Source organism: Rhipicephalus sanguineus, chromosome 1, assembly GCF_013339695.2.
Source record: "Rhipicephalus sanguineus isolate Rsan-2018 chromosome 1, BIME_Rsan_1.4, whole genome shotgun sequence".
NCBI lineage: Eukaryota > Metazoa > Arthropoda > Arachnida > Ixodida > Ixodidae > Rhipicephalus > Rhipicephalus sanguineus.
In genome coordinates, this window is record NC_051176.1 from 134,651,593 (window position 1) to 134,678,470 (window position 26,878).

Sequence of the window (26,878 nt, forward strand, 5' to 3'; positions counted from 1 at the left end):
CCAAGCATCACTGTCGGCAGAGGCTGGCTCACTGCTAATGATCTTCCCGCCGACTCAGTTTCGGCTCTTAAATCGTTGCAGCCAGCTGTTGTTAGCTTTGAAGTCGTTGTGCACCAGGATGCAAGCAAAATCCTTCGCTTTTTATAGTAGGATGGCGCCGCTTATGGGCACGTTTCAAGCACGCGTGTCCAAAAACCACGCAAGGATAGCTTTGTCCACATCAGACAACCTTATCCTTTTTTTCTTCGAGCTTGAACCAGCAGCAACTGCAATGACGATTGAGAGCTTGTCCTCGAAAGACAAAACTTTACGCTTTCTCGCCGAACTCATTTTTGAAGCGAACAATCACTGTGAGAAACGCACAATACACACTGCTGACATTGACACTCGCGTTAAAGGGACACTAAAAAGAAACAATGAATCGGTTTAGATCGATAAATTGTGTTCTGAGAACTCTAACGTTGTTAGGTAATTTCACCATCATAGGTTTATTAATAGAGGAGAAAATCAAGTTCAAAGTTTCATTTTTAAATTTGGCGTCGAAATCTCACCGCATGACGTCGCGGATTTCAAAGTGTATTGAGTGTTTGGGTGTGTCACAAACGAGCGTGTTATAAAGCGCGCGCGCGGCCGCTTTCAAGCAGCTACGAGACAGAACAGCGCGAGCCGCGCGACCAACAAGCGCGAAAGACGAAAAAAACAAACATCAAAAGACGCCGGCGCGCCGCATCCTCCTCACCCACTGGAGCCAGAAGCAGACAACACGATCAACGCCCGGCAAAGCCTGGATGTTTCTAGAAGGAAGGGGGGACGCAGCACCGAGTGATGCCGCCGCGATTCGAACCTACGAGAAAGCTCTCGCCTTTCTCCAGCCTCAGCTGTACTGCACGCCGAAGAACTCTCCCGACGCTTCTAGAAACCGGGGGAGAAGGGATAAAAGCGTGCGACGACGACCAGACAGATGGAGAAGTCAGTGAAGGAGTGAGCGAGTCGGTCGGCCCGGAAATGGTGAAGTTATGCTACGTGTGGCTCCGTTAGCCAAAGAAGACGTGTTTATGATGGTGTGCGGTCAGTCGATCGTCGATTTGGAAGAATCCGATGACGACACCGTGTGAGCCGTGACAAGTCACGACGTCGGTTGAGCTACGACGATCAACGCTGGAGCTGGCGTGAGTGTTTCCTTGAAGAGAAGCATTCGATTACCGTCCAAGTATTGTGGACTGGATACGCCATTGTTTATTCAGGACTTAACTGTCGTTGAATAGTTGTAATGCATGCGATTGCATTCGTAGCGTGTGATCTGTTTAGCTCCCGTTGTGTAAACACCATCTGAGTTATATTGTGAAGTTGTAAATGGTACCAGCCGAGTGTGCACGTGTTTGTGTTATTTGTATTGCCTTAACTGAGAATATATTTCGTTTTCGTTTGTGTTATCGACTCTCGGCTCTGACTCGGTCTTTGGACCACAACCGGCGTTCGCTGGCGCACCAAAGGACCAACTCTAAATTGTCCGCGCTTTCGTGGTGCGTTTTCGGAGGGCCTTGACGCCAGCCCTTAGAATCCGCCCGGCGATTGCCATCCCGATTAACGGGACAACGGACAATTATTCTGGCGTCCGCGACACAGGACCTTTTTGGTGCACAGTGTGTCCAAGGTAGGGAGAAAGAGCCTTGAGACGTTGATAGTGCTTGCGAACGATTTTGAGTGTTGCACCGCGTTCTCGCTAACCTGTGTGCAGAGAGTGTTTTTGAATTCGAAGTTAGGCAGAGATTTTGTGCACGCGGCTAGGTTTTGTTAACGGGCATCATGGATCTTGAGAAGTTAGTTGCCCTTGGTGAAAAGATGGGTTTGTCTGGGGCCGAACTACGAAAGTGGGTCAGCCAAAAGGAAAAAGAAGAAAGAGAAAGAGTTAAGGAAGAAAAAGCAGCAGAGCTTGAAAGAGAGAGGTTGGCGGCTGAGAGGGCCATCAAAGAGAGAGAAGCAGAACTAGAGAAAGAGAGGCTGGCAGCTGAGAGGGAGAGAGAAGAAAGAGAGGCGCAAGAGAGACAGATGCAAGCTGAGATGGCTGAGAGAGAAAGGCAACGGCAGCACGAATTGGAACTCGAACGGCTCCGTTTGCAGCAGCGCGCTGAAACTCCCGTCCAGGCTAGAGTGGAGAGCAGCGAAAGGGAAGATCATAGCTTCCGTTTGAACCCAAGCAAACTGCTTGTGGCGTTTGATGAGAGGAAAGATGACCTTGATGCATACCTGCACAGGTTTGAGACAATAGCTAGAAGCCAAAATTGGTTTCTAGCGGAACAGCAATGGGCAACAGCTTTGAGCACTTGTTTGAGTGGCGAAGCGCTCAGTGTGTATGGTAGGATGACACCTACTGATGCAGCTAATTACACGAAAGTGAAAGCTGCTTTGCTGAAGCGATTTAGATTCACCGTGGAGGGCTTCCGAGATCGGTTCCGTACGGGAAAGCCAGCTGATGGCGAGACGGCAACGCAGTATGCGGCGCGACTCAGCCATTACTTTGACAGGTGGATCGAACTTTCAGAGACGGCACAGGAGTACGGTGAGCTTAGAGAGCTTTTAATGAGAGAGCAATTTCTCACCAGTTGCCACCCGAGCCTGTTGCCGTATCTGAAAGAGAGGAAAGCTAAATCGCTTGAGGACATGCTTGAATTGGCCGATCAATTCTTGGAAGCGCAAGGTGGCACGAATCTGGCCAAAGTAAAAAAGGAGGGTCACGAGGAGTCGAAGAAATCGGCACCTGAAGAAAAGAAGCATGCACCGGAGAGTGTTCCGCGATGCTTTCTGTGTAACCGCGTGGGCCATCGCGCTAACAGTTGTCGGACCAACTTCTCACGCCCCAGTGTGATGAAGTGTTTTAAATGTGGTCAGACTGGGCACAAAGCAGACGCATGTCGAAACGATGCAAGTAAGGCCCACCAAGCAGCTTGTGCGCATGCCCCGCCAAAAGAGGAAGCGATCAATAATGAATTAACCGAGCTGAAAAGCGGGAAGAAGATGCATTTCATTGGTGCTGCAATGACAACAGACACAACGAAAGGAATGTCGACACTTAAGGGGAAGGTTGGTGGAAAGGAAGTCACGGTATTAAGAGATAGTGGGTGCACGACTGTTATCGTACGAAAGAAATTGGTCCGAGAGAGCGAGTTCACAGGCAATACCCAACCGGTTTGCCTGCTTGATAGTTCCATTCGATCGAATGCTTCCTGAAGCCAAGATTGAGGTTGAGACCCCTTACTTCAGCGGGAGAGTTACTGCCCTGTGCATGGATAACCCCCTGTTTGACCTAATCGTGGGAAACATCGACGGAGCTCGAGGGCCATACGATCCTGAACGTTTAGGAGAAGCCCCGAAGATCGAGCCCTCGTCAGTTCGGGAACCGCGACAAAAGGAAGCGCGGAAGGGAATCCCATGAAGGATGCTGCCCGAGCTCAAATTGAGGCCGAGGTATCACGGAATATCAATGAGGGGGCACCAACGGTCGCTGTACCGCCTGTGAAGACGCGCCGAGCAGGTGACATTGCAACTGAGCGGCCACCATCATCTGCGGCTCAAAAGATGACGAAGGTGGTCGTCCAAGCACAACACCCCGGCGCGCAGAAGTTGGCGAAGCACCGCGAACGTTCTAACTAACGCGACCACGCCTTGCCGGTGTCGAATGTGTCGACGGCAGCAGAGACGCCCCCTCCGGCACCGTCAAATGGAACGGCTCGCAAGAAAAAGAAGAGGAACAAAAAGAGAGCGCGCGAGCACCGAAAGAAGGGGCGCAAGCGCGACACGATTTAAACAAGACAGGGTGTTGGAGTTGAAAGTGTTTGAAGTGTTTTGAGTTTGAAAGTGTTCGAAGTGTTATTATTCCCTGTGTCAAGTGTGTATGTCTAGTGAGCCTAAGTGTCGTTTGCGTAACCTTATGTGTACAATGATATTGATATATTTGTATAAGCGTTGTAAATGAAGAGCTTGTTTTGTGCGTTTGCATTGTTTATATGAAATGTATGTGTTGGTGTGTTGTACATATGCGCTTATGTTTATCTTTCGTATGTCGTGACTTTGAAATGCCCTGTGAATTGTATTGATATTTCTATTGTGAATGTGACGCGCATTGTGTGTGGACAGAGTTGTGGACTCTGTATGTGGGACATTTTTGGTTCTGTGTATGTGCGCGCTCATTTGTGTTGTTTGAATATTATGTGATAATATTCTTGAAGTGGGGGGCAGTGTCACAAACGAGCGGGTTATAAAGCGCGCGCGCGGCCGCTTTCAAGCAGCTACGAGACAGAACAGCGCGAGCCGCGCGACCAACAAGCGCGAAAGACGAAAAAAACAAACATCAAAAGACGCCGGCGCGCCGCATCCTCCTCACCCACTGGAGCCAGAAGCAAACAACACGATCAACGCCCGGCAAAGCCTGGATGTTTCTAGAAGGAACGGGGGACGCAGCACCGAGCGATGCCGCCGCGATTCGAACCTACGAGAAAGTTCAAGCCCTTTCTCCAGCCTCAGCTGTACTGCACGCCGAAGAACTCTCCCGACGCTTCTAGAAACCGGGGGAGAAGGGATAAAAGCGTGCGACGACGACCAGACAGGTGGAGAAGTCAGTGAAGGAGTGAGCGAGTCAGTCGGCCCGGATATGGTGAAGTTATGCTACGTGTGGCTCCGTTAGCCAAAGAAGACGTGTTTATGATGGTGTGCGGTCAGTCGATCGTCGATTTGGAAGAATCCGATGACGACACCGTGTGAGCCGTGACAAGTCACGACGTCGGTTGAGCTACGACGATCAACGCTGGAGCTGGCGTGAGTGTTTCCTTGAAGAGAAGCATTCGATTACCGTCCAAGTATTGTGGACTGGATACGCCATTGTTTATTCAGGACTTTAACTGTCATTGAATAGTTGTAATGCATGCGATTGCATTCGTAGCGTGTGATCTGTTTAGCTCCCGTTGTGTAAACACCATCCGAGTTATATTGTGAAGTTGTAACTGGTACCAGCCGAGTGTGCACGTGTTTGTGTTATTTGTATTGCCTTAACTGAGAATATATTTCGTTTTCGTTTGTGTTATCGACTCTCGGCTCTGACTCGGTCTTTGGACCACAACCGGCGTTCGCTGGCGCACCAAAGGACCAACTCTAAATTGTCCGCGCTTTCGTGGTGCGTTTTCGGAGGGCCTTGACGCCAGCCCTTAGAATCCGCCCGGCGATTGCCATCCCGATTAACGGGACAAGTGACAGGGTGCCATTGGCTCAACAAAATTACTCCAAACTTGGTATATTAAGTCTATAGCCCCATCAGAGGACAATATACTTCATTTTTACCGATTAGAAACCACGTAGTCCCTAGTAGTCGGTGTCAAAACATGTGACTTCACGGCGAATGGTGCTGAAACTTCAAGGTGGCGTCGCCACCCACATTTTGTCTTTGCACGTTTTCTCTCTTACTAAGCATCTTCTCGCAGCAAGTGTGGTGTTTTTGGTATCGTGAAGGAGTACTTTACTAATTATGAGATAAATCGTTTTGCTCTTTAGTGTCCCTTTAAGGCTTGCATCGCATCTGCTTCACACACGATGCAACGACAACAAAACACGCACAAGCCTAAAAAAGCAAACAAAATCAGGTGCACACAACAGCGACATCTGGTGTCACGATCATACCTGCCAACCTCGCAGCATGAAAATTCCGGAGACCGCAGAAGGGGGGGGGGGTGTTGAGTTGCATAGCGGAAATTACAGAGACTGGAGAATGACATCAGAAAGGGGCAAGGATGGTTATTTTGAGCTGCTTGAACCAAACTTCTTTACTTGTGAAGGCACCTGGCAGTTGCGGACTTCGCAAGCCTAAAAAATTTGTCAGAATACATCTGCTCAAAACAACGTCCGGTTTGGTGACTTCACCATGGGGAGGTCACTTAGAGTCTTGTTTGAAAGTGAAGACCGAAATTCGGTTCTAGTCTTCTTAACCATGCTAAATATCCTCTCACATTCAGCATTGCTGTGTGGAATGGCAAGCAGCTGCAGCATCACCTTTAACCCTTTGCGGTCCAAAACCTTTACCCACTTTCCGGCTCTAGCGGTCCGAAACTATTTCGCCAGTTTCTGGCGCCGCGAATAAAAACACAAGCTGTGGAAGAGAAACGCACAGGATATTTATTTTTGCTCCTGCATTCTGCAGGCAACTCTTTTAGTGATATTTGGGCAACGTATGATACCGCTCAAAGCATTCCCCTGTGTGCAGGCCAGGGTTATTACTGCAGGTTTCCACCGCCGCCGTCGTCGTCTTCGTCACTCACTTCTGTCGAATCACTGTCATCACTGTCTGGTGGAGGCACGTAATTCTCTTCCTCACTAAAGTCATCCTCGCTTTCGCTAAAAGCACCGCCGTAAAACGCACGCGGTGAAAACGTGGCCATGCTTCTCAGCGAACCGCGCGCGCGAGTGGGTACGCTCTAGGCCCCGTGCTGATCATAGTGCTGCACCCTAGTGTCAAAAAAGTAAAACCTCAACAAACAAAGCTCACTTATTCCTCAAGAGATGGCCCTTCATGTATACAAAAAATGTGCGCGACTCGCGGTGAGAAAACAGCAAAATTTAAACCACGAACACCCTTGTCGGGCGGGGCCCGACAGCGGACCGCTACGGCCGTGTTGCGTTGTCGGGCGCTGCCCGACAACGGACCGCAAAGGGTTAACACTCTTCCAAATTTCACTTCTCCATCAACGCTAGTGATACTTCCCACTTAATTCTGAACACTGAACATCAATCGTCTCTTCATTTAGAATGTCCTCAGAAATACCGTGTGCCTGCAGTTCTGCAAATTCCACTTCAAGAGCATCGAAGGCTTCTACTCTTGACTCATTCTTCCCCTGGGGCAGAATTTGCGGAAAGGACTCAATGAAGAAGCGAAGGCTTGTGAAAGATGCGTCATTCAAGAACTTCAGATTAGCAACTTCCGCTTTATTCAAGGTTTCATTCTTCAGTGGAAATTTGTGCCGTATATAGTCACATGTGACAGTAAAGTACTTCTGAACAGTAGAAAAAAAATCCTGCTTCTCACTGGCACGCAGTCCTTCCACAACGGACAATGTGTGGCTCCCGAGGAAAAGATCTTCGTTGGCTTTTTGGTTCTTTAAATCTTGATAGGGAACTTCCAGTGGCGATGAGCCGGCCTTAATGGCAGAGGGATTGACAAACCTAGCCAAAAGGTCCCTTAGGAACTGCATCAAGAGGGACTGGAGCAGATGAATTTGAGGTGCCTGTGACTGAAGTTGGGAGTTGACTTTGTCAAACACAGGGATGACACTCTTCAAGAAAAGGCCATAAGCGAAGTTTACATCAGAGGTCAGGAGGTACGAAAGCCGTTCCTCACGGGTCAAGCTGGCACGTCCGGTACTCTCAGATGAAAGCTTTACTTTCTTTGCCGGGGTTGCATCCATCTTGCCTCTTGGCTCCTTCCGTTTTTGGTGATCTCGCTGGACTTCGTCGCGCACATCTGCCAAAGCTGCAGCTGTCTTGGGGATCTGGTACGACCCAGAGAGTTTGGGCGCTGCTGGCTTTTCGGCTTTGTCTCCTTCAAAAAGAAGCTGACCAAGGGCTGCCACTGCTCCAGCAATCTGGTCAGACGCTTTCCCAGCGATAGCCACCGCGTTGGCACGTGTTTCAAAATCTTCCGCACCTCAGTGTTGTGCATCCCTTGAAATTCAACAAGCCTGTCTTTTCACTTGGCGCTCTTCTCGAGGTAGTAGAAGACGTCCATGAGCATTTTGTCGAATTTTGCAGGTAAGCATGCGGCTCCTTTCTCGGCCGCAAGATTTATGAGGTGACACAGGCAGCCAAAGACTATCAAATTTTCTTGGGCTTCTTTTAGCACAGCTGCCACGCCGTTTTTTTTGCCGATCATCACACTGGCACTGTCGGCAGAAAATGCGATGCAGTTCTCAATCGGTATACCACGCGATTTGAGCGCGTCCAGAACGAGGTTTCCAATCTTTCGGCCGGTGGCCTCTCCATGGAGTTCCTGCAAACAAAGCAGTTTGCTTTCCACGTTTCGCGATTCCTCGATGTAGTACGCCGCCACGAATGGGTACATTTGCAACCCGCCGTCGTTGCTTCCGTCCACTGCGATTGCAAAAGCACGGCATTTCAGAGCCTCCATCATTGTGTTTCCGGTATGTGCAGCCATTTCACCAACGATGGCAGTGGTTTTCGTATGTCCGCACATGTACCGATTCGCGTTCTCGCACTTCGGGAACATTTTCCGAAACAACGGCCCTGCATGATCACTAACGCTTAGAAATGCCGTGAATAGGCTTTCTGCGCGGATCGTGCTGTATTCACAGCTCTTTTGGAAAAAGCTGCAAATGTTGCCTTGCCCTTCCGCAGCACGAACGTAGTTCTGATGCTTCTGTGAAGCGATGCGCACCTTTATATCGGCCTTCCCACCGTGCGACACGCTTACATCACAGGCGCGCGTGGTACAGAATCCGTACTTGTCACCTTTCCGCGAAGTCACAAAGCACGGAAACTCAGCTGTGTATGAGTCCAGAAACACTTGCAAGTACTTCTTTGATTTTGACGCTGCCATCAACCTAACTGAACTCTGGAAACACGCAACCTCCACAGCCACGGCAGACAGCGTAGGTGTAGCATACAAACTGCGGGGGCCAAGACTGAGACGAAAAAGTTCTGGCTAGACTCAACGGAAACGATTGCCGCAAGCGAACTGAATGGTGGCCGGAGCGGGAAGATTGCGACACGCGGTGCTGTTTCTCCCAAGCACGCCGATATGGAGAGTGCAAAGCACATTGGGGGCCGCTTACCGCCGGTTTGCCAACCACCCTTCCTTTGGAAAATGGAATGTGCTCAACAGTCTCGCCGTCTCGTTATCGGAGCGCTCGTGAACATACAGCACCGCGGCTCCGGTGGCCGTTCACTTCTGGCAGTCTCTTTTCGTTGAGACTACCTTTTCCCTCGCGTTCTTTCGACACAGTGACGAGCGCTTCTCATGGCCAGCCTACGCCCAGATGCGCAGTGCCTAGAAAGTACTCAGCGGTACTCTACGATATGGTTACAATGAAATAGAAATGTGGTGGCGAGTGCTCTTCCGCAGCACTGCCACTGACGCAGCATGAAAGGCTGACGTACGTGCATGATCTTAAAGAAAGAGAAAAAAACACCCGCCTCTGCTGTGGTGGCCACTTTTTGGGAGATTCGAGATGACATTCGTACAATCGGGAGATTAGGTCCAAATTCGGGAGTCTCCCGGACAATTCGGAAGAGTTGGCAGGTATGCACGATGCGTAAGCAAGAAAAAAAGGGAAAAAACTCAGATCTGCCACAGAGTGGCGTTAGGGGAGCAAGTGGCTTTCATCATCATCATGATCATCGCAGCACACCGGATTGACTGCTCTGGCTCACTGTGCTCGCATGCATTCCTCTCACGATCGCCACTTGCCTGTTATTTTTTAAGCAATTGCAAAAGTTACGCATTATTTATCCGAATTTTCGGCAGATCTACTGCTCAAAATAATGAATGATGAGGTGGAAAATTTGTTACACTCAGGTAATTTGCCACAATGCCTTCATTACATGAAGGTAAAAAATACATGGGCTTTTATGAGGATGGAGTTGGGGAATGAAAACAATTTGTTAAATCTAGGAATTCGTTAAATAGAGGTTCGTTACATCCAGGTATTTAACTGTATTCCTAATTGTGCAATAAATCACTGCTACAGGCTATCTTTAGAGTTGGACTTGTAAGTGGCTCACCCTGAGAACCTGCAATAAGTTAGACTAAAGTGAGTCATTTTCTCACTGCAATATTTTGTTGAGGTGAAAAAATATCAACATTGATGACGCAAATACCCCCCCGTGATGCTTTTCATATTTTATATCACTCGATACTGTGTTCAATGTTTGTGTATTTTCACTCACAGGTAGTAGTACATATGACATGTAGCGTTAGTTTTTCTTTTTTTTGGACTGCATCAGCACCGATACGAGCCTGGCAGACATCTTCCTGCTCCCAAATCTCAAGAGAAGCCTGAAAGATCACCTTTCCAACAGTGTTCCCACCATCCAATGGGCTGTCACAGTCTCCGAGAGAGGTCACGGCAGCCGACTTTCTCAGGGAGCGTTCTCAGCGTGGGAATTGTGTTGTACTCAGTGTATCGATGCCTAAAGGAACTAGTTTGAATGATATGCGCCCCTCGGATCAAGACTTTTTAACAGATCCAGTCTCACTACTTTACCTGTATTTAGCTCCTGCAGTCACTGATAAATGTGACATAAGTATTAAACCACACCATCATCATCAGTAAAAGGTTAGTGTTATCACAGAAGCCTTGAGAGGAAAAAAAAAAAGAAAAAAAGAAAGGTTACTGGTGGCAGTCCTGATGTCAACAAATACACTGCACCAATGTTCCCACCAACCAATGTGGGACCACAGTGTTCCAACTGCGTATGCAAGCCTTCCATTACCAAGAGTGCAGTTTGGCCCATTTATCCCTTCCTTAAACTGCCGCCTTTGATGAAATGGTGCATGGCAGTAGCCGTACTTCTTCCATGACCCATATTCCATGACCCATATTCAGCATGGCACACGAGGAAAACCACTCTAGCAGGCAGCAATAATCTGGCATCTTATAATTGAAGAATGCAGAATGTTTGGGCAACAGCAGTAATGCATACAAAAAAACTAGAAAGCCAAATCCAGGTAAAGAACACATGCAAAGAGACCTCTTCACACTGTGCTCATAATGCTTTATGCTGAACCAATAGAGGCGATGTGGCACTGTGGTTTCTGGAAATGCTCAGTGGTACCACGATGAAATTACAAATGAGCGGCCCCGATGAAAATATCCTAAGCAAGATATAAAACATGTAGCCTGTGTGAGTGTGGCAAGTTACACGTTCAGAACAACGAATGAATAGCACCAGCTTTGGAATGTAGAATGCATACTTTCGTACTGCATTAGGGTTAGTTACTGAACAGCATTTGGAAAAAGCTCAGCTAAAGAAAAAAAAAAGGCTTACCAGAGTGCCCCTTGAGTGTAGTAACAGGCTTATAGCCAGTTTGTTCCACCTTCAGCATGGTTATCTGCCCAGAGTAGTCTCCAACAAATGCATGCTTGGACTGTGCATCAAACCTGGCAGGCATCAGTTAAGGTAATGTAAGCAGCTGGCACAAAGCGGTGACAATCCCAGCTCCGGGCTTGAGGGGCGGGGCATGCCCTGTCAATCACTAAATGAATTCATGCATATCAGTATAGCTAGCATAAACTCAGATGCGACGTGCACCTCATTGTGGTACAGGTAGAGGCCCATTCTGTAGGAGCACTGGCAGAGAGGTGCATGCACGGAATAACCTGAACAGCTCACTCCTGTGCTCTGATGCAAGAAAGGCCTACCATTTGTTCATAAAATGGTGCCATTTATAAAGCTGTAGCTTTCTTGCTAGCCCACGTCTTGACACTTCCCGACTAAAACAATACGAGACATATTACACTGTCACATGATGATGCCATGACGGTGGGAATAAACAAATGGTTAGATAAAGCAGTGAACATAAAGGAAAGTTGATGACTGAGTAATATTAACTTTTTGACGTTGCAATTGAGCATTTAAGAGGAATTAGTGAAGTGCTTCAGTTTAATTTTAACCAGTTTATAGTTTTTAAACTCCTAACAAAGAACACTGCGTGAGCATAGAAATTTAGGCTTGTCCCGAATGACCAGCCCAGTATCTGTACGATGGCATGATAGAACCTAAAACTTCACATACCACTGAAAAAAAACTCACTGTCTGAAACATGCTGCCATCTTTTGAAGGCACTAAAAACAAATTTTATCTTTCGAGTTATCTTTCAGTGCATGTAGGAATTGTATGAGACTCTGTTTCCCAGTTTGTTTTACAATAACAAACCTACTTAGTTTAGTATTGGCTGTTCACGGGCATACTGTGCTCCGTCCACATTATGCACATGGAAATACTGCCATGTGTTTGAAGCAGGACAACTGAGCCCATAGAGTTAAACAAGCAACTGTGTGGTGCTGTGCTTTGTACGATGCCATACGGTGATTAATTAAAAACTACTAATAAGTGGAGTAAACTTATAGAGCCTCACCAAGTAAGTAGGAGTGGAGTACAGTGGCCATATTTTGTAACAATGCTATTCATTTTATTTATTTTTTTTTTCACCATTCTTCACTGGCTCACATTGGGGCCCTGCTATAATTGACCACTAAGTGAGATAACTAATGAATTCACAATTAGAGGAAGAATAGATAAGGCCAAATGAGCCATGCATTTTAGACCCTTGAAGGGTTCACATGATAGGCCTCAGTAAGTGAGCATTTTGCTACTTCAAGTGCCATAGACGAAAATACAGTCGACAATATTGTGCTCGGCAGCAGGACAACATATCCCATCAGTGGTGTGGACACAAGGGGAGTAGAAGAAGGATACTGGAGAGCCATGCACCAGGCCCCACTCTGGAAGGCACCCAGCCGCCGGCCTGTCTCGGAGCAGTGCCACAGGAAGTGCTTGTCCCTGGCCACACTCAGCACCCACTCAGCGATGAGTGAGAACACTATGCCCATCACTCGGCCCTGGTGTGCTGCATAGCCGCCCACAGAAGCCGTAGCCCCAAGATACAACACGTTTAAAACCACATGCAAAGCGGGAAAGAGGGAGCAGGATTTACAGCTTTGCTGCTGTTACGTCTTCCCCGGCAGCCCCCCCCCCCCTTTTGCAAACACTTCTACCCACAACCAATCAATGACCAATCATTCAAGCAGTATTTGCTGTCACATTTAGAATGTTCAGCAGCAATCTAATTCTATTTTGTTACGTTCACTTTTCACACTGAAAATCATCTTTTAAAATTTTGTCTGTGACATTATGTATTTCATCTGTGCTGCTTTTGTAATTCCAAACTTGTGGTTATGCTAGTGATACAATTTCCGCGTTGTATTTCCCACATGTATGTGTGTTTATTTTTTAATTTTTACCCCCCACCCCCAATTCATCCACGATTCATCGACCACTAACCAACACTAAGTGGAAAAAAAATTGAGCTGCACTGACGCCACATCAAAGGAAACACCAAAATAATGCGTAAAATGAAACCACTAATTCCTTCCAGCTGAACTCCACCTTACGTATTTTCAGAATGACCAGTGTAGCTTGCACATAAAAGCTGCGTAACAAAAGAAAAAGCGTACTAGAAAACAAACCTTTAAGAGGAACTAACTCCATGTAACCACATAGAAGCACATTTCATTACGGTGATGCCATGTAAAATGTTATTTCCACCAAAGTGACTCCATTCATGTTCAGTATGCACATGCAACACTAAAACAATGTTATGCCTCCCACACTTCATAAAATAGTGCTTTTATGATGCATCTACTAACTTGGACTGCACAGTAACAGGCAATCCATAGAATTAAAAACTATCAGTATGTACGAACCATACTACTGTGCTGAGGCCCTACATGAATTGATACTACTGTCTCCAGCCCAATGCTGTATGCAGGCACGTAGGCAAGGGGGGGCCCGGGGGGCCCGGGCCCCCCCCGAAATTTTTCCAGCCTTCTATATTCCCAGACAACTTTTTTTGTTTTTGCCTTGGAAAGACTTTCTTTCGAACAATTAGGCCTTGGGCCCCCCCCCCGAAAAAAAATCCTGGCTACGTGCCTGGCTGTATGCATACATATTGGTCATTCCCAACTCACAATAAACCAAAAGTGTGTTTCGAAGATCATCTGGGCTTTAACCCTTTGAAGGTTTTCACCGTACATATACGGCATCACCTAACAGGTACCAAAGGGGTTTTCGTCGTACATACATGTATGGCATAGCCTGTATGTTTAAAACGCGCACCTTTTTCGATCATTTCTCTTGCTTGGCATGTGCTGCCATACTTTGGCAATACGTGAAATTTTTTTCATGCGCTGATGTATCTCTGCTGTTTCTTTTTTTTTTTGCTTTTCGAAGCGGCGCAGCAGCTTTCACTTGCGCATCAGAACATGCGCATGCGGTGCGGCTGGTTTCGGTTTCATCCTTCAGGTGGTTATCGCTTCTCGCGCCCACAAATCTGATGGCTGTCTGGTTTCTAAACTCGCTTGTTTATTGCTCCCAGAGGCGAGATTACATCTGTTTCCGTGCGGCGCTAAATTACACAAGCGACGCCACCATGGTTGCGTTCCCTGTTTTGAGGAGCACGAACATTTTTTAGCAGAAAAGTACTCTGGTGCGCTTATTTTTGTATGTATGTGAGCTATGTTTATTACAATTCATAATTTTTATTTATAAAAAATCGTAGAAGTGTTTCTTTATTTAGGATTTTGCTTGATGTTACTACAAATCAGCCATGTGTATAACAACAAAAATTATTTTTTTGTCACTTTACAGTCACGCAAGAAACATTTAAACAATATTTTTCTTAAATAGAATCGCCTGAAGAATTTATTTTAGCAATAAAAAATACACATTTTCGGACTGCACTTCGTGAAAAAATTCGACCCTCACAGAAGTTGACCCTCAAAGAGTCAACTGCAGCAAAAGTTAACTTTGGCAAATTCGTTATTTTACCATATAATGCTAAACCCACCTGCAAAGCTGAGGAACTAGTACCTTAATTTTCTTACTAGCAGCCTTTGAATATAACCTTAATGGATGACACATGAACTTTATGGTTAGCGGATATGATGCACACATCAGTACACTGCGTCCAACACCATATCATGGGCACTGCCTGATCTCCAAGGTCATGCTGAAGAGCCGTCCCAGTTTTGAACGTTTCGGGTGTGTTTCGTTTCCGGCAAATTTTTTTCTTTTAGTTTTGATATGAAAAACATTTATACTCGAGCCTTTTGAGACAGGTCTACTTGCATCTCAAATGTAAAATTTTGCACACGAGCTGCTATACCTACACTATCTAGAACTAGGCTTTTCTTACATGGTACAAAATTTCATGGCAATATAAATGGGAACAGACAATAATGCCAAGGAAAGTACACGGGGTGTTATTTTGTAGTAATTAGGATATAAATGCGAAGAAAGTAAAGTGGACGAAAAGATAACTTGCTGCTGGCAGGGACCGAACCTGCGACCTTCGAATAACGCGTCTGATGCTCTACCACTGAGCTACGGCGGCGGCCATCCCCCCGTCCACTTTATGGGGTATATACGTGAATTTAAACCTAGGAGTATTAGTCAGCGCCGATCGCAGCCATGGCGGCGAGTGTGGAACACGCTTTTTCTGCCTGTTGGTGTCACTTAACATCTTTTTACGAGCTGGCAGCTGACCAATAATCCCTCGCATACCACCTGAAGGCATCAAGTCTGCCAGAACGAGACCCTCGCTATGAATGAAGGAAAGAAGGGGACTTTCTTAAGGGCTTGTTTTTCTTTGTTAGACACAATATAAGTGAGAAATGAGACAATAATGACAAGAAAAGTACACGGGGTGTTATTTTGTAGTAATTAGGACATATGTGCGAAGCAAGTGGACGAAAAGATAACTTGCCGCCGGCAGGGACCGATTTTCATGGCAGTGGCTTTTAATATTGAGAGGCCACTGTCTACCCTCTTACAGTCACGCAGAAATGCTTGGTTACCTTTATGTGATCGTGTTCAACATACATCAAGTTGACTCGGTGCACTATGTTTGGGTCCTTTAATTTGATGTTTACGTTCAAGCAAGGTAAGCTTCAACTCACCTAAATAATTTCTCTGATGAGTCATCTTGTTGAAATCATCAGAAATTTGAAACTCCTGCAACAAGAAGAAGGAGATAAGGCTCAAGAGAGGCTAAGCGCTACCAGAGATAAAGAGCCAGCAGCTTCTCTTATGCCAACGCACCGATATGGAGCCATTGTCCATTCCAATAAATAACCTTCGAGTTTCAGAGTTGTAGTCCATCGCTGATGCAGCAGCTAGGGAATAAAGAGAGAAATTGTGATTGCGAACATTTAATCAAATTAATGTAAAGAATACTACACGAGTAGCTTAGAAAAGGGGGAGTACAAAATATAAAGCATTATCAAAACTAGATAATAAGTGGTATAAACTCCAAGAACTACGGCGTGTGTCACTTACACGGCATGGTGTGGCATATGCTTGGCCAATACTGCCCGGTGTCTCTGCGCAGCCATACTCTGACAGTCCTGAGGAGTAAATGACACAAAGCTTTTGACACAGCCGGAATCTTGCCACATCCGCAAAACACTTTTTTTTTACTGTTGAAAACAAAATAGTAAGCTAGGACGTCCGTTTTTGTACCTGGGTTATCCAACTAGGTGGCACTTCAGACAACAGATTTCCTTGTTTAAGCTGGTTCATCAGTTAAACTCTGCTAATTCACTTTTTATTAAAGGCTTTAGGGCATATATATATTTACACCACAAAATCAGACATGGTAACCGTTCGAGCATGGTTTGCATTACATTTCAAACTATCATGCAGTTGAAGTTGTTCCACATACTTGTTTACAACTGCACCCCCAGCACAGTGTAAAGCACGCCCGCAAGGTCCTTTCTTTCATGGACACACAGATAAGAGAGATAGCACATGGCAAATCGTGAGACATCCTATCCACATGGCTACAAGTGGTCATCCGAGTTGGCTGGATAGGGTGCGTTGTGAAAAAGAGTGTGATATCCCCCGCATAAATATGTCAGCGACAGTAAAAAGCATGTGCGTTCAACATGTGCAATTAAGTAAAGGCATGCAGAATTTGTTGGTGAATAAGTCAAATGATGGGATCTACATGAATATTTTAAGACACAAACTATGTTCAGTGTTAGTATCTTTGACCCTATAAATTCTAATTAAAATTCCACCTCGCTGATAGCTTAAGGTCAGAGGGAATGTCTCTGCCATGACATCTCTCTCTTTTTAATATGAATTTGACATAATTAAGCCTGTATAAATTTTATGGAACACTTTCCTCTCAAATTTCTTATCCCTGAGTCAGCAAACATTACCTCCATGCACATGCACAAATTTTTTTCTAATCAGACTAACACGTGGAAAGGCTTAGAAGAAAAAGATAATCAGAACATTTAGTGCATTTACTTCCTCTATAAAGTTAAGGGAACAATTCTGAACTCGAAGAATGGCCAACAGAACTGAGTAATACTAAACATGGCCTTTGAAACAAGAGGGGCAAGTGCAGTTTTGAGGTGCGATTGATTTCTGACGATGCATAGTCACAGTTTTAGCACAACCAAGAAAATGAGCTTGGGAATGCACATCTTATCATATGTCAAAAAAGCTGCAGCCCTAGTGATTATTCAAGATCACTTTTATTGTTATGTGCAATTGAGCAGTTTATAAATCAAATGGTTTACATATGTGTTTATACAAAAAAGCACACCCATCCCCATAAAGCAGTGCCCAATATTCGATAAAATGCGCTTGACTGAAAGCCGCTCAACTGCTTCCGGACCTGTATATTGACATTAACATTTAGTTGTGCAGGTTTACTAAAAGCACAGTTGTATTATAGAAGCAAATACTGTTCAGAGATGAAACATGGACTGCCACCAGATTGCACACACCCCTGAAAGTCAATAACGATGGTCAAGCTCAGAGAGAGTTATAGGATTCTGGTTTTGCTGATAGATGCAAATGTTATGAATGGCTTGATTATGACTAGGTTATGGTCATTAAACAGTAAAGAAAAATAACACAATGTACCAAAAGCCACACAAGAGCAGAGACAACAGTTAATACAGATGAAAGAAGTTATAATGCAGTGGTATTGATGCAAACAAAGAATGTCAGGAAACATCACAGCAGATTCGTTTAATGTCTATGAATACAATCCTGCTTGAGCAGAGTGCAGGTTCCACCAAAAATAAACAGGTTACAACACCTGCTGTCAAAGTAGTTTCCACACAATTTCATTGGAAATCTTCCTGGCACTATGACACTACAGAGATCTGTACCGGTGTCACATGGTCACATTTCATTGTGACCTGGCTTGATCTAGCACGAATTCCTTGATCGCAAGCAATGGTGATTGCAGCCTATCCAGTTCAATAACACGATTCAGCTCAGGTAAGCTCAAGTGCATTAGATATCATTAGAAGGTGACACAAGTGTAACGAATACTTGAGAAGAAAACTGGGTGCTGCAAAGCTACTGTCTGTGTTGCAAGATGTAGTTTTCGGCCTAATAGCAAAGTAATAAGAAAAAAAGAATAGAAAGAGAAAAGCAAGCATGCTTTGTGTGTGTGTGTGTGCGTGTGTGTGTGTGTGTGTGTGTGTGTGTGTGTGTGTGTGTGTGTGTGTGTGCGCCTCAGCTGCCACAAATACAGTTGTTATAAATAACGTCCCCTGTAGTGACCCGTTAACCATTCCCAACGCGTTCAACGAATACTTCCAATCGGTATTCACAAATGACAACTTAGATATCCCCAGCTTTCAACATGGTTCAAATAACTCAGTCAGTGACATTTCTGTGTTTCTCAATGGTGTTATCAACCTAATTTTGTACTTGGGAAATAAGAAATGTCTTGGTCCTGATGGCGTTCCTAATATTTTTCTTCTTAGACATTGTGAGTGGACCAGCCGCTATTTGACCGTAATTTTTCAAAAGTCCTTATGCACCTCAACTGTTCCTTCAGCTTAGAAATTCGACAAAGTTCTTTCTATGCATAAATCTGGCAGCAAGCAGTCTCCATTAAACTATCGCCCGATTTCATTAACGTCTCAATCATGTAAACTTTTAGAGCACATAATCTTTAAGCATATCATGGGGTTTCTTGAAAATAATAACATCGTAAGTGATGCCCAGCATGGTTTTCACCAAGGTTTTAGCACAACAACTCAGCTTGTAGAATTCTTGCATGACATTTTGCACGCTCTAGACTGGTTACCAAATTGATGCAATTTTCATCTGCTCTTCAAAGGCATTCGACACTGTTACACATTCTAAATTTCTGCATAATCACACTATTCTTAAGAATTATTCTTTAGTTGACTGGATTGCTAGCTTTTTAAACAACCGTTCCCAGTATGTTTCTTTAATTCCTCAAACTCATCTGTTGTGAATGTATCATCTGGAGTCCCCCAGGGTTCGGTCCTGGACCACTTTTGTTCTAAACATAAATGATTGTACATAAATGATTTGCCCAATTATGTGTCCGCGAAAATGCGCCTTTACGCTGATGACTGTGTACTATATAGTGTAATTAACATCAATTATGACCACATTTTACTTAACGATTCTTTTGCGCAATTTTGCAGATGGTGTGACACATGGTAAATTAACATACACCTTGTTAAAACAGTTACTCTTTCCTTCTGTAAACGCACCTCCGTTTTTCTGTTCAATTACTCTTTCAATGGCTCCGAGCCTCATCTTCACACCCAATATGTCTTGGTCTAAACATATCCAATACACTTGCAATAAAGCTTTCAAGAAACTGGGCTACCTAAATCGTACATTAAAAGACGCTCCACGCGAAACAAAATTGCTAACGTATAAATCACTCATCCGTTTCATCCTCGAATATGCCTGACCCGCATGGAACCCTGATAAAAAATCGGACATCAGCACACTAGAATCCGTTCAGAAGAAAACCGTCCATTTCATTTTCCGTCGTTAAGACTGGAATTTCCCACCCTCCTCTCGCCTTGCTACGTTAGCTCTACAAACCCTGTCCGAGCGACGCGATCTCGAATGCCTAAAGTTGCTGCATATTCCTGTTAATACCCCACGCTACACATTAACTAATGAATATCTGTCTCCCGATAAACTGAAACCCACAAGGAATAGCCACAAACTCAACCGGACACCGTTCCATCAACGTACTAACCTATTTAAATTCAGCTTCTTTCCGCACACTATAGAAAAATGGGATGTATTGCCTGGGTCAACTAGATTATTGCCTTTAGAAGATTGCTTGCACGAATGTATTGATTCACGATTTGTTTATTACAAGTTGTATTCTTGTTTGTTTGTTGTTAAGAGTTGCATTGTTGTGTGTGCTGATGTAGAGGAAGCCCACTCCTGCGAGAGCCCAAAATTGGGCTGCAGTATGTAAAAATAAATAAATAAATGAAATATTTTCTGGAGGTTTCGTTAATGAACTATGCATACTTAAAAAAAAAAAATTCTTGCACACTGAGGTACAGGGCAGAAACGCAAGTCAGATCGTGATTGTCTTGATCAGCATTGAGCACAATCGCAACTGAAAGGGATCATGCTGCAGCACTCAATCTGGATTGGGCCTGTTCACGATCAAAGGCAACTGTGTGACACAGGTATAAAAAGAACCACTGTTCTAATACTTCAGAACTTTGGCCCACCTGGGTTGATACCAGTGCCCTATGCACAGTGAGAGATGGTGATGGTCTGAACGCTTTTGAAAAGACTTTTTACTCTTAGCATAAACTTTTTAATAAAAAAAGTGCATGATGCTTTAGTTAAATGGAATTAATAAAATGATTTATCTCACGTTCACTAACAGCACTGCACTAACAGCACTGCACACAGAGTGTTGTGCTCACTACTTCCACCCTCAGACATATTTGAAAAGCTAAAGACAATGCACCTGTGGTCAGACCAGGTGCATGGCCTCCAACTTTGTTTGACATTTTCGATGCATGGGTAGGAAAACTCACATTTTTCGAACATATTTGCGTTTAGAACTGCGGTCACTGCCTTGACAGCCATGCCAATGAACAACAAATTGCGTTAACTGTTCACACAGCCATCAATCATGCCAACGCAGCATGACCACCTACGCCAAAACAATATGATCCAAGTTACTAAAATGTGTACTCCGCAAGGTTTTAGACGATAGTTGACAACGAATTCTCGAGTTACTGAAACGATGCGACCAACCACAGACACGCCCACGTGAAGGGGCTGCTTAAACATAAGCTAGATGAAGTGCTAGGGACCCCTGGGGCCTGCAATTGTGTTCAAGCTACTAGATGATAAGATCCAGACGAAGTGCAAGCGCCGCCGCCGCTCTGTTTACAAGACGGAAGGAATGCAAGTACTATGTGCTGGAATGGTGCCAAGCAGCATGCTTCAAGATTCACCATTTTACCTGTCATCGCTGATGCTTATGACTCCATCTTCGCCAGGTATGATGACGGCAACGTTCACCGGCTCTTGGTGGCCTTCGAGCTTGTTGATCAGCTGAGGCTTCTTCGCGCTGCTGACCTGACCGTCGGGCCCAACGATCGGCTTTATTTCCGCAGCCATGGATACGGCGATTGCACACCACACCGCTACCTGTCAAAGCCACAAATTAAATGCACAAGAAGCGTTAAGGGCGGTTGCTAGCTGCCATCGCAGCTTCGATGCTACCTAGCTGGGCGCCGACTGATACCGAGGCACCGTAATGAGCAATAAGCAATTTAGACGGCGCTATCAAGTATTCATGTTCTCCTGTAAGCCTAAACTCGTCATAAGGGGGCGGCTGTGTCGTCATGCCGTCATGCTAGTAGGCAACGCTCTCCCTTGACATGTGCTGTTCAAACGGGATCTAGTCGTACCTTTTATGCATGCAACTGCTGCCGAAGATGACCACTGCTGCTGTTTTCGTGGAGTTATACAAACTGTCGAGATTCGGTCGCGACTCCCGTCGCTCAAAGCGGCGACGGCCCGTTTCTTTCCTCCGTCGTCGGCTGCAAAGTGCACCCGACCTCTGGCGGCTTCGGTGGCTTCGGCGCTTCGGCCGCGGAAGCCGTACCGCCGTACCAGGTTGAGATGTTGGCAGATGGCAGCACAAGCACAACACACGAGCACACGAGCGCAACGTCTGGGTTGTGGGGGCGTTCGTTGAAAGCGTGATGGTGGTTGTTTTGTTTTGCACGACAGGCTTTCTCAACGTTACGCTTCAAAACTCAGTAGCATTTGCAAAAGTTAGCTTTCGGTCCTGTTTAATGTTAACCGACAACGTCGTCACATATTACTTTTGCAAGCTGCTTATGTGACTCACGCAAGAACGCCTTGGAAGCGCGTGTAGAGTGTTTGTGCTGCTATTTCGGTAGCTACGCCGTTCAAGACCGACTGGACCGATTGATAACACGTCCACTAAATGGCGTAAAGAAAGAAAAGCGAACTATTACACGCCACAACCACGATACAATTACAAAACGTGACCTCGTGGGGGACTCCGGATTAATTTGTCCACTCGGGGTTCTTTTAGGTTGCGCTTAAATTTAAATGAAAGAGTGTTATGCTTTCCGCTCCAGACAAAATGCTACTGCCGCGGCCGGAAATCGAAACCATGACCTCGTGCTTAGCTACGCAACGTCATAGGCACAATTGCCAAGAGTGCCTCAACACCGGAGCAAATATTCTATCTCACATAAAAGCTTAGAAAATGTACAAGAAATGAGGGAAATAGCGAAGCCTTCACGCCCTTCCTTTCTTTTTCCCGTAGCGAACCTCCGTGGTATCCATAGGCGTGCGCAGGGTTCACCATTAGGGGGGGCGAAGGTTCATCGCAGCGCCCCCCCCCCCTTGTAAGTCAATGTACGCGGCAGATTTTACGCCCCCCCTCTTAGGTGACTAGGGGGGGTCAATGTATGGGGCAGATTTTGCGCCCCCCCTCTTAGTTATTAGGGGGGGCGGCCGCCCCCCTGGCCCCCCCTGTGCGCACGCCTATGGTGGTACCGTTTAGATATATCTTTTTTGTTCAACCGCGACAAATCGACCAGATTGTGTGCGCAGAGGCTTCTATACGAGACCTCCCCCCCCCCCTTTCCCCCGATTTGAGTCCCAACCCGGAAAAATGGAAAACCTACGCCTCTGTGTGTGCAACCACCCCCGGGGCCCGGACGGATGAAATGATATGTAAGTTCGTCATAACGGTTGCTGCTTGCGTTTCCTAAATAGCCGCGCCTACCAACGCAAAAGTTGCACGTGCTAGGTGGTGGTGTATCAACTAATTCGCAAGGAGGGGGGGGGCGAACTTTCTCTTCCTTATTCTGTCTTTCTCCACACACACGCCCGCACATATACTGCAGCCTTTAACACGCATTCGAATTTACTCGATGACGTCACTAATGTGTAAATGGTCTGCCCAGACGGACATAATTTGCAATTAAGCAGCACATTCGTGAATTAAACCAATATTACATAAACCGCATTTTATACATGCGTGCATCGGGATATTTCCGACGCTGGGTTTCAAAGTTCGTGCAGCTGTCTGGATTAAAAGTGACTATATACAGATAAAGACTCTGACTAACTTCTAGTGGAGACTCGACCTAACATTCTCAAAAGCTCCACCGCCTGTTCTGGCTCGAATCCAGGATCCGGAACTTGCTGGTTGGTTGTGGGGATTGATTCCACTAGCCTCACTGAAGATCCATCGTCACTTGCTGCTCGGTTTGCTGACCGCGGTATGCACAGTGTATTATCGCCAAACATGTGTCTTTTGACATGTACAGCATAGAGACTGCAAATTATGGGGATAGAATAGTTTACCAGAGAACTAGGCGTCTTCCATGATGACAACAACCTTGCGTGCACAAAGAGAAGTGTTGTTCTCCCAGTCCCATCTCAATGGGAGCCACTCGCATCATCATACTAAGCACGCGCCTTTTCTTTCTTTTGCAATTCTTTCAGCGGGAAGATGCAATTCTTTCAGCGTTCAATGTGATTTGGTCCTATGAAATCACTTAGCATGCTAAATTTTCACATATCTGAGCATTCAAGTAGGTACTAAATTCAAATCTGTACTAGAAAAATAATCTAGTACAGATCTGAATGTTGTGTATGGAAACTAAATTTAGCATGCTAAATGATGTCATAGGACCAAAGCACATTAAACGTCAATATCTTCCCGCTGAAAGAATTGCGAAAAAAAAAAAAGAAGTGCGTGCTTAGTATGATGAGGCGACTGGCTCCCATTGAGATGGGAGAACAACGCTTCTCTTTGTGCACGCAAGGTTGTTGTCATTATGGAAAATGCCTAGTTCTCTGGTAAACTATTACCATAATTTGCATTCTCTATTGTGTCAAAAGTCACATGTTTGGTGATAATACGCATGCATACCGCGGTCAGCAAACCGAGCAGCAAGTGACGATGGCTCTCCAGTGAGAGAAGTGGAATCAATCCCCACAACCAACCAGCAAGTTCCGGATCCTGGATTCGAGCCATAACGGGTGGTAGAGATTTTGAGAATGTTAGGACGAGTCTGTATACTGGTATTCAACAGGTTCTGATAAAATATTAACTGTTCATTCAGGATTCACCATGAAAGAGGGTTCTCAGAAATGATTTATGAGTAGTGTTGCTCTGCAGGGGCGTAGCCAGAAATTTTTTTCGGGGGGGGGGGGGGGGGGTTCAGCCATACTTTATGTATGTTCGTGCGTGCGTTTGTATGATATACGCAAGCAAAACTGAAAATTTTCGGGGGGGGGGTTCAACCCCCCAACCCCCCCTTTGGCTACGCCCCTGTTGCTCTGTATAGTTAAGGTTGTTTAAGTGAGGGCGAATGTGTTCAGAAGCGTTTGTTAGTATTGTTACCTTCACCAGGTTGAACTGGTATTTTCTGGAATTAGACCCTATAAGGGTGTCATGTCGGGCGAGGAATCGCGTTAACATATGTAATATAGCGTGGTAGAAGAGTAAAATAACAACGTGTCACATAATGCGAATTGCGGAAAGAGTGGGTCGTTGAATCCTTCCAAACCATTACAAAGGACTCAGCCATAATTCTTCATCGTCATCAGATACAGCACAAACAAAGTGCACATAATGCCTTACAGATGTGTAGCGGGTACCACGCTTCTCCGCAGAATGACAAATAATGGCATAGTGGGTGCTTCCCTACTTCACAAAAGTTATGACTTATGGCTTAGTCGGTACCTCGCAAGTATACTTGTATAAATTGCCCCAAGACTTGTATCAACTGCCCCACTACTCATACAATGAGGTCTAGAAAGGCCGTTCTTCCAGCTTTCGCTGTGACTGTGCTGCGTGTTTAGCACAGGCCTGGCGATTTTAGGGACGAAGCACCTTAGAGTCGAGCCTTGTGCCCCCCGCGTCGAGCGTAGCTCTGGTTTACACTGAGTCCGCTAGGGGCGCTGCGGTAGCAACGCTCGCTCCCAGCGCGTGCTCTGGTTTAAATGGAGACCGCTAGGGGCGCTGCGGTAGCAGTGCTCGCTCCCGGCGCATGCTCTTGTTTGAATAGAGACCACTAGGGGCGCGTTATGCTCTCACATGCATTTCATATGGCCATAAACATCCAACAACAACCAGGGGGACGTGTATAGACCTCGTCTTCGCTAACTTCAGATTACATCCCATTCAAGAACCCCTGGCTCTTCATTTCACCGACCACAAGGCGGTCCTAATGAAATGGAAACGAAGTCCGCACCTCAACACTATATACGCCTTATGACAACAATAAAACAGCATTGTATATACTATACACACGTGTTTGTCACGCATTTGCATGCTCGAGTGGGCAATGTACGGGTGATTCACGGTTATCCGAATGATCCCCGGTGCTTCGCCCACTCATCATCATTCACTTCGTGGATATGCGTGAATTTTTCTTGACAGCGCAGGAGAAATGTCAGCGTTCAGTCCGAAGTATGTAATTCCTTATTAAAGTAATTGTAAGCCCCACTTTCTTTCTTTATATCATAATTACTACAAATAACGTCCCCTATACCTTTCTTGGCTTGATTGTCTGTTGGTTCACGTTAAGGTTGTGTCTAACAAAGAATAACGAGCCCTTAAATTCCCCTTCTTTCGTTCAAACAACAACAACAACAACGACAACAACAACACACACACACACGCACACACGCACACGCACGCGCACACACACACACACACACACACACACACACACACACACACACACACACACACACACACACACACATTCATGGGTCCTTACAAGCTCGCCCAAGTTTCAGTTCTTCTGAGCGTGTACAACTATGCTATAGTTGTACAGAGGCATCGACCGTTAGACAGGTCTTGGTCACATACGTAATACGCACGCTACCCAGACAACACAATAACAACCTCAGGACATCCTCAGTATGCCACCTTGAGGACATTATGATGCCCTCAGGACGTCCTGTTATGGTACTAGAATGGCACTAATCCAGTCCTGTTGTCCGTACTCATAACAACCTCAGGACGTCCTCAAAACAACACTTCAGGACTTTTTTAGTATGTTTTCAGAACAACCATTGTGCAGCCGGTTCGGTACCGTAGGTTGTGATATTTTGTATTACTACATATGATTTATTTCTTTTTAAGGTATTTACATACATTAAAGGAAAAACATCTCTGTAAGGTCTTGTGTATGTATATTGCGTCAAGAAACGGAGAGGTGACAATAAGTGCTTGACTATATGACAAAAAAAAAGCTTGTTGACTGAAATTCATTTACTTAAACAGTAATTAGTCCCGACTGGTTATGAGGACCGCTTTCTCAGGCATCCGAGTCCGAGTAGTCAGAGGCAGTGTCTGAAAAAAAAAAGCAATATTAAGGCATTCAACGCAAATTTGCAAAGATGTTTTACTGTACCGGGCTACTCCGGCAAAAAAAAAAAAAAAGAGAACGACGTCAAATAAAGGCAGTTACGATTTTAATGAAATGAATAATACATGCAAAAGGAACCAGATGCTGTCCCGTGTAGAACAATGCTACATTTCATGACAGTCTCATGTGATGTCACCGCAGCATGCGACGACTGCGACTCAATGGCCCACGTTTGTAAACTTCCTTGGAAGTCTGGCACAATGTCCTCGTCACCACGTGTATCGTGCACAGTGGACTCATTAGTGTTAGAGGCTCCGCTCTGACAGCCCACCAGTGCACTCGACACGGGCATCGAGTTAACTTGCCCGAGGTCGGGCCAT

General features: G+C 45.5%; 1 protein-coding gene across 1 annotated transcript in view; it reads right to left on the bottom strand.

Moving 5' to 3' along the window:
• The window catches only part of LOC119398676 (WD repeat and FYVE domain-containing protein 2), a 53,757-nt gene extending 32,011 nt beyond the window's left edge, over positions 1–21,746 (bottom strand). The window contains exons 1-7 of the mRNA XM_037665511.2: positions 21,534–21,746; positions 21,083–21,270; positions 16,114–16,181; positions 15,877–15,950; positions 15,735–15,789; positions 12,475–12,625; positions 11,044–11,156 (exon numbers count right to left, since the gene is read on the bottom strand). Coding sequence (XP_037521439.1) covers positions 11,044–11,156; positions 12,475–12,625; positions 15,735–15,789; positions 15,877–15,950; positions 16,114–16,181; positions 21,083–21,240 — 619 coding nt within the window. The 5' untranslated portion in view covers positions 21,241–21,270; positions 21,534–21,746. The remainder of the gene's footprint in view (positions 1–11,043; positions 11,157–12,474; positions 12,626–15,734; positions 15,790–15,876; positions 15,951–16,113; positions 16,182–21,082; positions 21,271–21,533) is intronic.
• Between the last annotated feature and the right edge of the window lie 5,132 nt (positions 21,747–26,878).